General features: G+C 39.1%; 1 protein-coding gene across 5 annotated transcripts; it reads right to left on the bottom strand.

The window, feature by feature from the left end:
• Positions 1-1,486: 1,486 nt before the first annotated feature.
• On the bottom strand, positions 1,487-10,985 carry LOC140548245 (uncharacterized). Of its 5 annotated transcripts, XM_072671705.1 has the most exons (7): positions 10,897-10,985; positions 8,855-9,355; positions 6,981-8,137; positions 6,803-6,863; positions 5,151-5,351; positions 4,087-4,331; positions 1,487-3,105 (listed from the first exon to the last, which is right to left on the bottom strand). In XM_072671705.1, exons 4-7 carry the CDS (start codon positions 6,810-6,812, stop codon positions 2,947-2,949), a joined length of 615 nt encoding a protein of 204 aa, XP_072527806.1. In that variant the 5' UTR covers positions 6,813-6,863; positions 6,981-8,137; positions 8,855-9,355; positions 10,897-10,985; the 3' UTR covers positions 1,487-2,946. The 5 variants fall into 5 exon arrangements, 4 of the variants coding, with proteins under 4 accessions (XP_072527806.1, XP_072527805.1, XP_072527808.1 ...); XM_072671704.1 differs by having other exon boundaries at positions 6,803-8,137; XM_072671707.1 differs by having other exon boundaries at positions 1,487-3,102; positions 6,803-8,137.
• Positions 10,986-15,433: the final 4,448 nt, after the last annotated feature.

Below are 15,433 nucleotides of genomic sequence, written 5' to 3'. Positions count from 1 at the left end.
TCAAAGCAAGCAGGTTTTTTAACACAATAAGACAAACAAAAAGGGGGCAAGTGAGGCAAAAAAGCAGCAAACCATGACCATCAGTAATCAACAAAAACCTGAACGTGGCAAACAAGAGGCCCAAAAATGAGCCTGGGACTGGGGGTTGAGCTGGGGGACCGGCTACTGAGCAGGAATGGCTAGGCCGACCAAACCTGGAACCGCAGCACGCTGTCATGAGCGTAGGACGCCTAGCTGGGACATGGGTAGCCAGAGAATCCTGGCCGTGAGCGAGCGAGCCTCGCCGAAAACGTAGATAGCAGGGTGACCTGCTCCTGAACATGAACTCTGAGCAGGAGCTGAGCTCAACACACTTCTAACAGTACGGGGAACCTCTAGAGCAACCTCAAAGTCCTAAACGATACAATTCTCAGCATCGAATGGCAGTGTCGAGGCTCCTTAAATACCCCCCAGTCCCAGGTGTTACTCATGAACCCAATCAACTCATGAACACAAACGAGGAGGAAGTCCTTATTTGGGCCTGTGGTGGTAGCTCGGAAACACCCCGGGGGATGGCGCGATACTGAGGGGCTGACACAGTCTTTCTTTTAAATTTAGCTTCAGCTGATATTTAGCTGATAGTATTCCTGCACCATGCCAAAGTCTCACATAATACTTATTTTATGGTATAAAACATTATGTTTATATGGGTTTTATACCAGATAATAAAATAAATCACAATCATAATTCATTTTTACTGCATTTTATTCTTGCAAATGAGCTTTTAGTATACTAGTATACTAATACCTTTAGTGCAAGTGACTGGGGTATAAATATACTGATATACACCGATCAGCCATAACATTAGTACCACTGTCAGGTGAAGTGAAAACACTGATCGTCTTCATCTACAGTGGCTCCAGTCAAGGGGTGGGTATATTAGGCACATTGACAAGAACCACACTGGGATGTTCTAGATGACTGGGTCAAAAATGACTCATCAGGCAGGTCTTGTGGGGTGTTCCTTATAAGCAGTGGTCAGTACCTAGCAAAAGGGCTCCAAGAAAGGACAACTGGTGAAGCGGTGAACTGGCTATAGGGTCAGGGGCACCTAAGAATCATTGATGCTCATGGAGGTCCCGCCCACCTTACAACTTTTCTAGGACTTGCTGCTAATATATTGGTGTCAGATAACACAGGGCACCTTCAGAAGTCTTGTGGAGTCCATGCCTCAAATGGTCAGATCGGTTGTGGTAGCAGAAGGGGGTTCTACTTAATGTTTGGCTGGTGGAACTAATGTTATGGCTTATATATATATATATATATACATAGTCATATTCATAACAGTACTCCTCGTTTCTATAATCAAAGCAGATGCAATGCCACTCAAGATAGTCTCTGACCATCATTTCATCAGGTCTGCTCTTATTAAAGGAAAAAACATGTTCAACAGCATAAATAAATTAGCATATTTTTATTGTATGAAACATTAAAATAATCACAACTGAGCAATTTTCAAAATTAAGAAGATATACAACATCAATATACAATACAAACAATCTTCGGGTTCCTCCTTCAGAAGAACATCCAAAAACAGGCCGATTCCAAAACCCCAAAACTGTTAAATCAGAGTCTTGACTTATTCTATTTACAGGCCCACAGTTCACACACACCCCGCACACCAGTTGAAGCTTTTTGAGGCTTTTCAGCTGCTTCAGGATAATATGGAAGCAAGGCTAAAAAGGCTAAAAGCTAATGCTACCGTGACTGGAGAAGAGAGAAGGTTTGACTGTAAGGAAACCAGGAAAACAAGCAGGTGCTAGGCTAAAAGCTAACCCAGCTACAGTCTCTTAAGCTATAGGTAAGCACACACTGTGTTACGAATAGGAATAGGAAGGGTGAACGTGGATACTAATTACATAATGTAATTACAATGTTTTTGTTACAGTGCTAAGCCATGCTAAGCCACTATATATATATATATATATATATATATATGTGTGTGTGTGTGTGTGTGTGTGTGTTCTATGAAAATCATTTTCAGTTTCATTTTGAGGCAAAATAACAGGGTGGTAAATGGGCTTGTAAAACAGCACCTGAGCATTTTTACCTTAATCAAAGTCATACACTTACTATTTATACATCAATCAACAACTTTAAATATTTTAAACAAATTATTTACAACTCTATTTATAAGAAAATAGCTTGACGTCTATTTTGCAAGCCTAAAAAGCTGTAGCCTTAACACTAAAATATTTGTACACACTTTTCAATAATTACATAGTTATATTGCTAATATTCTAAATATCCTAATATCTGCACACGCAACCTGGATTTAAAATTGACCTTTTTAAACATATGAAGTCAAGTCTATGCTCATACACTACATGTCCAAATGTTTGTGGACACTACTTCCAGTGAAAAGTCTACGCCAGTTTGTTCTTAAAAACTTTACCATTACCAGAGAATAGCCCCACCAGTTCATACAGAAGTCCCAGGAGTGTTAAGGGGGTAAGTTGCACCCATTGCTGACACAGATGTGCAAATGCACACACACACATGGGGCTAGGTGTGGGCTAGAGGAGAATAAAGCCCCCCAGCATTGAGCTGAGGAGCAGTGGAAGAACTGTGTTCTCTGGGATAATGGATGGATGGTGCTCCATCCAATATATTTGGAGTTGGGGATGTTGAGGTGGGGTGGTGATCATTCAACATTGTAACCTTAGTAACACTTTTGTTGCTGAATGCAATCAAATCCTCACAGCAGTGCTCCTCCAAAATCTAGCAGAAAGTCGTCTTCTCTGGACAGTAGAGACAGTTACTCCAGTAGAAGCAGGATCAGCTCTTTTTAATACACTTGATTTCAGAAGAAACAGTAAATAAACAGGTGTCCCAATACTTTTGTCCATGTACTGCATTAAGCATGGTTTAGTATCTTATATAATTTAAAAGTTTTCAGGCGTTCTGCTACATGTGTGTAAAGTCAGGAAACAAGGAAACAAATGCAGCTACGAAGCTAAAAAGCAGGAAAAGCAGAACCACAGCGAGAAGAAACCAAAGAGTTCTTTGATTGGCGGTCCAGCCCTCTGGTATGGGGATTAAGGGCCAGTCCCTCGACAGCAGCTGCTGAAAAAAAGATACGAGAAAATCACACACATAGAAATACTGAGTCTGCTGACCACTGATGAAGGTTCAGAGGATGACTAACACAAGGCTACAGTCTTTAACTGTGCAGCAGCAAGGTGGAGCTAAAAAAAAAAGTGTTTCTGATAAAGTGGCCAGTAAGAGTTATAGAGGATAACTAGCCACAATTATATATACATATTTACAAGTAGACACTCTCACCGACCACTGACCTTAGGTTTATTTGGGTTTATTCTAATGTTATATAGAGTTAATTACAGGTAGACACTCTCACTGACCACTGACTTTATGTTTATTTGGGTTTATTCTAATGTTATATAGAGTTAATTACAGGTAGACACTCTCACTGACCACTGACTTTATGTTTATTTAGGTTTGTTCTAATGTTATATAGAGTTAATTACAGGTAGACTCTCTCACTGACCACTGACTTTATGTTTATTTGGGTTTATTCTAATGTTATATAGAGTTAATTACAGGTAGACACTCTCACTGACCTCTGACCTTATGTTTATTTGGGTTTATTCTAATGTTATATAGAGTTAATTACAGGTAGACTCTCTCACTGACCACTGACTTTATGTTTATTTGGGTTTATTCTAATGTTATATAGAGTTAATTACAGGTAGACTCTCTCACTGACCACTGACTTTATGTTTATTTGAGTTTATTCTATTGGTTGTGTTTCACTGCAACTTTTTTTCAATTTTCCAATTTTATTATTTTACTGTGAAATTATAAAGAAATAAAATTATTAGTACAGACATAAACTTCTAAATAATTATCCACATATTTACTTGCGAATTATTAGAAACCTGTATACATTTAAATGTAATAAGAAAGCAAAAACTACTGCATAAATAATATAGTATTTGTTTTGTAAGAAAATATGTAATGTAATTTGTAATTATTGCAAAATATCTTAAAATTCATGTTACCATTTGTGACTCTAACAGAACAAACCTGAGTAAAGCTGAAGGGATGATCTTCGCAGGTGAAATCTTCAATGAGGACTTCTCTTCTCAGATACTCGTTGACATTGTTCAGTACCTCATTGTTGCGCTCGCATCTCAGCAGGCCTTGGTCTTCATGAAACAGACAGTCCACAGTGAACACATCACTCCTAGTAATGCACAGTCTGCTGTCTGGAGCGAAGAAATTTCGATCATGTGTGTGATGGAGCACCACTAGAACCACAGGCCGAGACGCTGCGAGTGTTCGAAAACAAGAGACAGAGATAAAAAATCTGAATAGCCTAACTGTGTATGTTTCTAATAATGTGGCCACTGAGTGGAAGCACAATGTCAGTGTTTCTAATAAAGTGACCAGTGTACGGAAGCACAAGGTAGGTGTTTCTAATAAAGTGGCCAGTGTATGGAAGCACAAGGTAGGTGATTCTAATAAAGAGGCCAATGGGTAGAAGCACAAGGTAGGTGTTTCTAATAATGTGGCCAGTGTGTGGAAGCCCAATGTCAGTGTTTCTAATAAAGTGGCCAGTGAGTAAAAGCACAAAGTTAGTGTTTCTAATAAAGTGGCCAGTGAGTAGAAGGTAAGTGTTTCTAATAGGTAGGTGTTTCTAATAATGTGGCCAGTGTGTGGAAGCCCAATGTCAGTGTTTCTAATAAAGTGGCCAGTGTGTGGAAGCCCAATGTCAGTGTTTCTAATAAAGTGGCCAGTGAGTGGAAGCACAAGGTAGGTGATTCTAATAAAGAGGCCAGTGAGTAGAAGCACATAGAAGGTGTTTCTAATAAAGTGGCCAGTGAGTGAAAGCACAAAGTTAGTGTTTCTAATAAAGTGGCCAGTGAGTAGAAGCACAAGGTAGGTGTTTCTAATAAAGAGGCCAGTGAGTAGAAGCACATAGAAGGTGTTTCTAATAAAGTGGCCAGTGAGTGAAAGCACAAAGTTAGTGTTTCTAATAAAGTGGCCAGTGAGTAGAAGCACAAGGTATGTGTTTCTAATAAAGTGTCCAGTGAGTGGAAGCAAAAAGTCAGTGTTTCTAATAAAGTGTCCAGTGTGTGTATATTTACCAGGAATCTTCTGAAGAGCAGCTTCAATGTCAGTTCCAGCTCGAGACGCAATGGGGACAAAAGCAATGATGACGTCGCTCTCATCCATAGAGTTCACCTCCCGGAGGTCGGGTGAAAGCATGAGATCATTTACAAAGGCCTTATCAGAACCCATGGTATTCCCAATGACCATAACGAAGAATTTGATAGTTCTTTGATGTGCTACACATAAAAAGAGAGAACATTACTTAAAATAAGGTTTTGTAATCCCAGCCTAAGAGAATCAACCAGTAGTCAGTTCATCTTTTTGAGGCCTGGTTAGACTAATAGTTACTGGAGTTTCAAGAGAACCATGTCAGAAGCCCCTCCTCCTCCCAATCTAACACCCAATAAGTTCCACGAGGACATTTGTACACACTCTACTCAGCCTGGGTTCCTCTCAAAGTTTCTTCCAGACATCTGAGACTCTTGCCCTCAGCTTGCTCATTATTTCCCTAATTTATTAGCAACATAATGACCTAATCAATACAGGGAATTGTTTACCCAATCTGTCATCTTAACTATACAACCTCAATACTTGTAACTGTAAACACTGCCTTTAAGCACAAGGAATGTAATTCGATTAATCCACCAAATTGCTTTCAACTCAAAACCCTATCGTCCAACACTCCTCCTCCCTGTTACTACCTCCACCATGTTTGGAAGCTGTACTTTAGCCTGGCTAGCTCTCACTGTGAGTTGTTGATGAAACTACCTCCACCATGTTTGGAAGCTGTACTTTAGCCTGGCCAGCTCTCACTGTGAGTTGTTGATGAAACTACCTCCACCATGTTTGGAAGCTGTACTTTAGCCTGGCTAGCTCTCACCTTGAGTTGTTGATGAAACTACCTCCACCATGTTTGGAAGCTGTACTTTAGCCTGGCTAGCTCTCACTGTGAGTTCTTGATGAAACTACCTCCACCATGTTTGGAAGCTGTACTTTAGCCTGGCCAGCTCTCACTGTGAGTTGTTGATGAAACTACCTCCACCATGTTTGGAAGCTGTACTTTAGCCTGGCCAGCTCTCACTGTGAGTTGTTGATGAAACTACCTCCACCATGTTTAGAGCCTGTAATCAAGCCTAGCTAAACTTTCACCATGCTTTCCCTGTAAATTTCAATGGTGCGCTATTGCTCCACCAAGAGGAGATTGTAATAATATGGCGATAAACACTGTATCTAACAAAAATATTTGCATTATTTTTGCATTACTTCATCTTAATATTAATAGACTTGGTCCAGATTAAATTTGTGACACAATCTAAACCGTTTAGCTTTTAAACCGTTTCAACTAACAATAAGTTAATGAAATAAATGCCATTAATAAATAAATAAATTGTAAATACACACAATCATATTTTTCCTGTTGTGAACATCTTGTATCTCCAAAATAACAGCATTACAGGAAAAGAAAACATCCTTCTTAACTTCTTGAAGTCAATGTAAAAAGATTTTATTCCAAAATTTATTCCATTTTGGAGCATTTCTTTAGGTCCATTCATCATGAGATTTCTAAGTCAAATGATGTACAAAAGAAAATACAGCAAAACTGGAGATACATGTTTTTTTGTATAACAGCAACATTATACACATCATTTATAACAGTTTTTTCTAATGTTGTTAGAGAATTACATACCCAGAACCATTCTGAAGTCTTTTCTCCAGTAATCTGAATGTAACAGGACGGTGAGAGAAACCTAATGAGGACAGGAGGCAATTAGAAAGGCTGACGGATGCAGTTTTACTTTCAGTCTTGTGGTGATCTTAGCAGGGTGTTTATGGTAAATGACAAGTGTGCTTAAAACTACACTTACCTACAGAACACTTACAGCCTTTGACTGTAAAACATGTCCCAATATGTGCACATTGAAATGGGATTTTATTTCTGAAACATATTATACAAATTAATAATATAAATATAATATAAAATAAAAATAATATAAAAACATATCTTTTTGACAATTTGTATAAAAGCACCCAACAGCACACATTTCAATACAGTAGTACACATAAACTGATAAAATGAAAAGGATTTGTGATTTTATTTATTTTTAAATATACACATTCTCAATTTGTCAATATTTTCTTAGATCCCCTTTAGGTTTGAGTCTGGTGTGCAACAGAACCCACAGTAACACATTTAGTTCTTGTTTATTATGACTTTTGTACACATCAGTAGGGAAGGATGAAGGAGAGACGCTAGACACGAATATATATATATATATATATATATATATATATATATATATATATATATATATATATATGAACTATAATAACCTGTAACACCGAATAGTTTATAAATATTGAGGTCAATATTGAGCACATTTTAGCCTTTAGTGCCCATAAAATAAACTGCAGTCAAATCCTGCTCAGTCAAACCACCACCAGTCTACCACAATCCTGAAACTTTAGAAATCTGAGTGAAGCTCAATAAGGATCATCACCAAGAGGATCAGTGGCAAAGCAAACGTCTAAAGGCCAGAGCTAACCAAAGACCTTATCCACCAAACTCCATTACCCTGCTTTAAAACCCAGTGTCTTCTTCTACTGCGGACAGTTGGCTCCTGCAGTATGTTCTTAACTACATCTTTCCTTCCTCAGTTTGCTTCTCCTTTATATTCTGGTGAATGTTCTCCTTTATGTCCTCACTGACGTTCTTGTTCATATTAAGCATCTCTTCAGCCTTTCGCTCAGAATCAGTGTCGGCCAGCTCCTGCAGGGACACGGAAGCTGGGGAAACCTGGCTTTGCTGCTCTGCAAAGGTGACCAAGTAATGGAGGTAGATTAAGAAGGCTAAAATGAGGCATACTGCAAGAAGCCTGGGAATCCACCTGGCATAGACAAGCCTGTCCAGGATAGCCACGGAAAGAAACAACAACATAACGCAGCAGACGGTATACTGAAAATTGTAATCCGCAGCCATGAAAGTCAGGATGATAATGATCAACCTCCAGGAATTTTCTTGAATCTGCAAGAAGAGAGATGGATGTTAGCTAATTCACACAGAAGCTAACTACAGTTCTCTGGTGGGGGGGATGTTAATGAGACAGGGCCAGAATGGAGAGCAAGCACTGGTCATTTAAAGGTGCCATAGAATGCATTGAATTGATCAATCTGTATTATATAAAAATACAAAAATATTGGGACATCTACACGTTACATCTCCAGGAGCTTTTATGACATCCTATTCTAAACCCATATGTGTTAATATGGAGTTTGTCCCCCTTTGCAGCTCTAACACTCAACACTGTTAGCAATTAGCTTAGCACGGACTCCAGTTTGGGTCCCCTGGCTTTGAGCTCCCCTTCTGCGGACATTGGCACAGGAAAAGCTGTGGTTATGAGGCCTGGTTAACCCAGCGACCCATCATCCTGTATCTAGCAGAGTCTGGAGGTGATGAGCTGCTCTCCAGTATCAATAACACCATCGCCATCATGCTTTACCATTTCACCAGCTGGTGGGTGAGGTTCATGTAAATGTTGGGGGTGTAAATATACAGAGTCCGGACTGTGATGTAACAGTTTTGGGGGTTGGAGTTGACCTGTTTTCTAGCTCTACTCTGGTTCTGCTGGATGTTCTTTTGAAGGAGCAGTGTTTGAGGTTCATCAACTTGCACCCCATTGCTGTTCATTCAGTAGCACAGTGGTGATCTGAACTTGGTGCAGCACATTGACCCGTTTCTTACCCAAGACTTGCTGTGTGCAGATCTTCTGGGTGCATATCTCAAAATTCCTGCTTCGATATACTCTTTCGTTTCTTTCAGAGCCTTGTCATTGCGTTGACATCTCAGCAGGCCTTGGTCTTCATGAAACAGACAGTCCACAGTGAACACATCACTCCTGTTAACAGAGTGTCTGCTGTCTGGAGCCATGAAATATTGGTCGAAGGTGTGGTGGAGCACCACTAGAACCACAGGCTTGTTCACTATTGGAGAAAGAGAGAGATGGAGACTGGGTTTGACTGTAGGAGGTGCAGAAAAGCCATTAGACTATGTATTGATATTTACCGGGAATCTTTTTGAGAGCAAACTGAATATCAGTCCCAGCTCGAGATGTAATGGGGACAAATGCGAAGGTGACATCACTCTCCTCATTTGACGGCACGACATATAGTTTCATTTGTGACTTCAGATGTCGCATAAAATCCGAACTGGCATTCATGGTGCACCCAATGTCCATGGCATAGACTGTATGTGCAGGAAAAGACGGAGGTCAGAGGAAAGCAGCAGCATTTACACAGTGGACATCTGGTGGACAGTATGGCTGTATTGCATTGCACTGTTCTGAGTTGTGCTATGTGATTTTAATGTGTTATTGTTTTGTGCATTGTGCCCCTTGATTGATTAACTGATTGACCAATTGATTGATTGAGAAAACACTCTTCTATTGTGGCTGCGACTTTCTGCTTTCCCAGCATTTCTCAAGGGTTTCAACTGTGAGTTTGTCTCTTTTTGCTGCAGTCACAGACTCGACTCTGGAAAGGCTTTACACCAGATATTGGAACATTGCTATGAGGATTTGACTGTTTTCAGCCCCACAAAAGCATGAGTAAGTTCAGGTACAGACATTGGATGATTAATTTTACCCATCCAGCTAATTCCAAAGGTGTGAGAAGGAGCTTCATCAATCCAGAGAACAATGTTAAACTACTTTACAGCCCCCTTTGAGATTAGCCAGCATGGAGAGCAAGCACTGGTAATTTAAAAGTGCCACAGAATGCATTAAATTGAATAATCTGTATTATATAAAAATACAAAAGTATTGGGACACCTACACGTCACATTTCCAGGAGATTCCCATTCTAAACCCATAGGCATCAATGTGGAACTGGTCCCCTTTTGCAGCTCTAAAGCAGCAGGTCTAGGCCTTGACCTCGCTTTGTAGCTCTGTTAGCTATTAACTTAGCATGGACTCCAGTTTGATTCCCCTGGCTTTGAGCTTCCCTTTGGGGGCATGGTGACATTGAGCCTGGTGACCTTAGGGTCATGTGCAGCAGCTGAGAGCTGTGTGTTTTTCTATACAGATTATAGTATGCATGAGTAAATGGTTTAAGAGGTAAACGTACCCATTCACAGTGGGTTTGGTGTGAGACGTACCAATAAAACCAGACATTTAAAGATAATATAAAGCTTAATGCCTCTAAAAGCTCCATCATAGAGACTCATCACATCCAATGAATATACTGTCTAATGCTGCCTAACACAGATATATCTTAGTGTTAAGAAGATTATTGCCTATTTTTGAAACGCGTTAATGGTGGAAGGATACATGTTGGGCATTGTGTGGCAAGATAGTCCCCAAAGAAAACTTCTTCTTTTATCAGATTTACCACAATTTTACCATCATTAACATTCCATACAAATTATAGAAGACTAGAAGACACTGAAATACAGTCACCTTACAGAGCCGTATGGCCACCAGGAGGAGCCAGTGAGTGGACAGTTTCTCTAGACGTTAGGAACCTAATGTAACTCTCAACCCACTTGCTGGCTCACTCACACCTCACCTAGTCCACTTTACGAAGTCAGTATATATGCTCGAACAATAACATTCAAATATATGATCCATATACACCCACTCATTTTACCCAGCCTACAGTAACAGTGTCTGCCTCAGCATGCATACTCACAGAGCAAGCAGCTGTTCTACTGAATGCTGGCACCTCGTACCCAACATCAGCAGCAATTCATTTAGTGTTAATGTAGCTGTATCACATTAAAATACGCACCTTTAGCCATTGTGAAGTGAAGTCTAAAGCCCAGGAGGTCGGTTAGAGGGAGAAATAAACAAGGCTGCAGTGTCACTTTCACTTTCACTCTCACTCTCAAAGCCCTCTCTGAAACCTTGCATTTCAAGGAAATCCTCAGTGAGCCAGCATTTAAAGCTACAGTCTCTCTTTCCTAATCTTGAGTGAGGTGTTTCATGATCACGCACAACAACAGCAATAGAAACAATGGTGGTTTCTGCATTTAGCTGCACTTATTGCTGACACAGATGTGCAAATGCACACATACAGCTTGTCTAGTCTCTGTAGAGAAGAAGTACTGCCAATAGAATAGTACTCTCTGCAGGAGCAGATAAACATCATGAACCTATTGGCACCATGCTGTCTAATGCCAGGCGTGGGCTAGAGCGGTATAAAGCCCCCCCCCAACATTGAGGAGCTGTGGAGCGGTGGAATGACTGTGTTCTCTGGGATGATGGTGGTGGAGCTCCATCTAATACTTTTTTGGGATGAGGTGGGGAGTGATCAATCACCCAACATCCTGACCTCACTGATGCTCTTGTTGCTGAAACCAATCAAATCCTTACAGCAGTGCTCCTCTAAAACCTAGTAAAAAGCCTTCCTCACTGGACAGTACAGACAGTGACTCCAACAACAGCAGAGTCACCTCAATGAATAATTGGGTGTCCCAATACTTTTGTCATACAATTAGTGTAAATTAAAACTTTCTAAAATGCATGTATGCATAAACAATTTTCATTCTGTTTTTCATTTGTGTTAATTTCATTTATTTGTACATATTTCGGTTGCTAAATGTTTATTTTTTGCTAAAATTGAAATTCTCTAGTAACACAAAACTAATTGTTGTTTTTTTGCTGCTGTTTCTGTTTATGCTACTAAGCTTATGTCATAGTGATTAATTCATTACTAATCCTGAAAATTAAATGAGTTCATCTAATGAAAAATGCAATTTTCTGTCAAAATTACAAAACTGTCCACTTTCAATTTTATTGAAAGTCTGTTAAGTTTTAAGTTTAAGTTAAGTTTGGCAATACTGTTAGAGTTGTTTGGCCCAATCTTTTCTTCGGGCTTAAAATCCCTGGCAGCGATCCTGTGCCAAAGGCAAATAATTTACATATCCATGTATTCGGCTTTCAGCAGTTTCGTCCTGCCAGTTCATACTGAAGTCATCAGTAGTGTTTCAGCCCAGAATGTAGCACAGCACAGGGCGGCCAATCAGAAAAGAGCTTGTTTACACATATTACTCCTAAAAACACAATAATAAAAACAGACTATTGAAATCTAAAGGTGTTTAAAGAGTTTGGTGTGAATTACATGGAGTAAAATGGCACAAAAAATCAAATACAGCATATCCAACCCACTTTGCTCGTCTCAGGTGGATCATTGTCATGGTGCATGACCCAACTGCATTTCAGATTCACCTCATGGACAGCACTGATCCAGAACCCCAGAGGATCGTCCAGGTGTTTCTTGACAAACATGAGACAAGCCTTTAGGTTCTTGTTGGTTAGCAAAGGTTTCCACTGTGCCACAGAGCCCAGTCTCACATTTTTTCTCATGGTTGGGTCATGAACCCTGACCTGAGGCAAGAGAGTCCAGCAGTTCCATAGAAGTTGTTATTGGGTTCTTTATCAATTTGTGATGGTTTGTGTCAGAGAATATTTAAGACAATATCAGGTCATCATCTGTCCTGAAGAGCTGAAGAGCAGTTGGGTCATGCAACATGACAATTATCCAAAAAGAGCACAAGCAAGACTGCCTCACATTTAGTAGCAGATTTTGCTTCATAGTGGGGTGTGGTAGGGGACAATCATGTTTCCACACAAAAAAGGACTGGTTGGTAAATATGTAATTTTAATTAATACATATAATGTCCCACATTGTTGTGTTTTTTGGTCCACTTAGAGGCTTTTTAATGCATTGTTAAGTTTGGTTTAAGATATTTTAAGGAGCAGTATTTGAAATGTGCACAAATTCAAATATTATAAATTATAATAGAAGTGAATAAAACTCATATTCATTACATTTTAAAATAAATATTAATATTAAGTCAGATGTCACCTAATGGACCACTCAAATTAACCTCTGACTGGTTTCTGGTGTAAATGAAGACACAAAAAACACACTCAGTAATACAGATTTAATATTTTCTAACAGCATTTTTAAGAATTGCATGTCCAGGATCAAGCATGAAGAATACCACTTTTAGAGACAGTAAAAGCTGTTTAAAACTGCCAGAAGATAATTAGATCATGTACAGTTAATTTGAGAGGAACCATACTTTGCCAAATATAAGGTTGACTTTTTTACATGTGGTAAACCAATGCTTTTATACAGTAATTACATGACTGAGATCACATTTCAGAGTTCATTTACCCTTTTCGTCATAAATGTCGATGCAGAGTGAAAGTCAAACTGAGGCTAGTTGTGCTTATACTTAATAATGAGTTCATAAGTAAGCACACCGACAATGAGACATACTGCTACCAGTCCCAGAACGCACATAAGTATGAAACATGTACGGCGGGTACAGCATGGACGGGACGGGAATTCAGGGAGACTGTTTGGTAGGATCTGTTGAAAAAAACACAAGAGGAGAAACTCATCAGAGCTGAGAGATCAGACAGAAGCTTTGCTCAAAATTGGACACTAAGGAACACTTCTTCATAGTGCTTCAGTGCTCGATCTCTTTAACTCAATTAGAAATAAGTTTTCCAGTAAAATTGATCTTCTCAATTAACTGACTTTTGTGTTTAGTAGTATCTAAGCTTAGAGGTATCTTTTGGATCCCAGCTGATCTGGATAAGAGCATCTGCTAAATGCCATAAATGGAAATGGAAAATGAACAAACTGATAATAAGCATGCTTTGTAGTGCAGAGGCTGATGTTTACCCTTTTTTTTAAACGCATTTTGGATGCAACCATGTTTCCAACCATGTTAAATTTGCTAGTACACTTAAAATTATTGAATCACCACATTTAAAGAATGTACCAGCAGCTTTTTTCCTATATAGCAAACTAAAAAAATCACAGATATGACACAAAACAGTGCTTGTTTAATAGCAAAAGAGTCTGGCTTCATAAAACATGCCTCTAATAAATTTAAATAAATGGTTGGACTCAATGGCATATTTTTCTTCAAGATAAACATAATGAAAAAATATGGAATCATGAGCAAAATAAATTGCAATTAGTACTTTTTAGTACTCAATAACGTCAGTAACGTCAAGTTGGTTCCAGCTTTCTCGAACAGTGGTTGACAGGATTGAGATATTGTTACAGACCCTTTATTTATAACTTCTACCATACATATTCAATCGGACTGAGATCTGGACTGTTTGCTGGCCCTATCATCAGGGTTCATACACTTTAACCAATTTCAAATTCAGAGACTTTCCATGACTTTTCAAGTATCAAAAAACTAAAAATGTTCCTGTAATTTGTTTATGGTAATGTTTAGTCCACGCTAGTAGCTGTAAGACTGTCCAGGTCTAGTGCAACATAACGCACGTTAATGATACTACGGCCAAAGGTCCATGTGCCAACGTGCATGGTCATATAAAAATGGGCAGCGATTGATCATGTGAAAAAGTATGCTACTGTGAAAGTTCGTATTTTATATTATTATTTAAAATGATGACACAAGCGTATTACAATATTTTCCATTACGTTTAAGTACTTTTTTAAGTACTAAAATGATGTTATTTTTCAAGGACTATTCAGTACTGGATTTCAGCATGTTTATTTTTCATGGCTTTCCAGGTTTTACATCCAGACTCAATCTCCCAGAATTCTCTCCCAGAATTCTCTGGGAGATCACATGGCTCCTCATGTGACTTCGAGCTCCTATCCACGTTCTCACTCTCTGGAATTCTGATGACTAAAACCTGTGTATTTGATCATATGATTATCTTAGCTTAGTATTTAAGCCCAGGCTTTAGACTAGGCATATCGCGAGGTATCGTATCCCATTCTGGAGATCTACTGAGCGTTTATTGACATGTGTATTTTCTGTATTTGACCTTTTTCGTGTTTTTTGACTCTGCCTTTTGTCTTTGCCCTTTGAATTATTTGCCTGTAGTGATTTGGTTTCCTGATTACGACCCTTTGCCTGTATTGTGGATTATGTTTTTGCCATGACTATTTTGGACTGTTTACTCTGTGTGACGTTTGTCTTTTGGAACTGACCTTAAACAGTGTATCGACAACGAACTTGGCCTATTATTTCAGTAATTAAGGCATCCTTGGCCTATTAATCCATGTATTTTACCCCTGCGAGCGTCTGACCCTGTTTGGCACCTTAGAGATCTGATTTTCACATAAGGAAGCTTTTACCTTCTTTGTTCTGTGTTCATTACCATCCTGTTGAGGCAATGATTGTCAAGTCCCCTGGTCTTTCATCTGACAGTCAACCCCGTGTCATAAAAGAGTCCTCAAGCAGTCATTTATTATGTTTCATTCGGACGACACCAGACGAATGAGACTTTTTAGACTTTTTGTTTCAGAAATGAAATTTACA

Source organism: Salminus brasiliensis, chromosome 25, assembly GCF_030463535.1.
Source record: "Salminus brasiliensis chromosome 25, fSalBra1.hap2, whole genome shotgun sequence".
Classification (NCBI taxonomy): domain Eukaryota; kingdom Metazoa; phylum Chordata; class Actinopteri; order Characiformes; family Bryconidae; genus Salminus; species Salminus brasiliensis.
The sequence above is the reverse complement of the archived record's forward strand: the minus strand, read 5'-3'. Positions and strand labels throughout refer to the sequence as shown.

Excerpts from the sequence above, each read along its gene's own strand:
- LOC140548245 (XM_072671703.1), bottom strand. Across the intron at positions 9,094-9,175 it reads TGCTCTCAAAAAGATTCCCG|TGAACAAGCCTGTGGTTCTA; the intron begins GTAAATATCAAT and ends TTTCTCCAATAG. Across the intron at positions 8,138-8,854 it reads CTGCACACAGCAAGTCTTGG|ATTCAAGAAAATTCCTGGAG; the intron begins GTAAGAAACGGG and ends CTCTTCTTGCAG.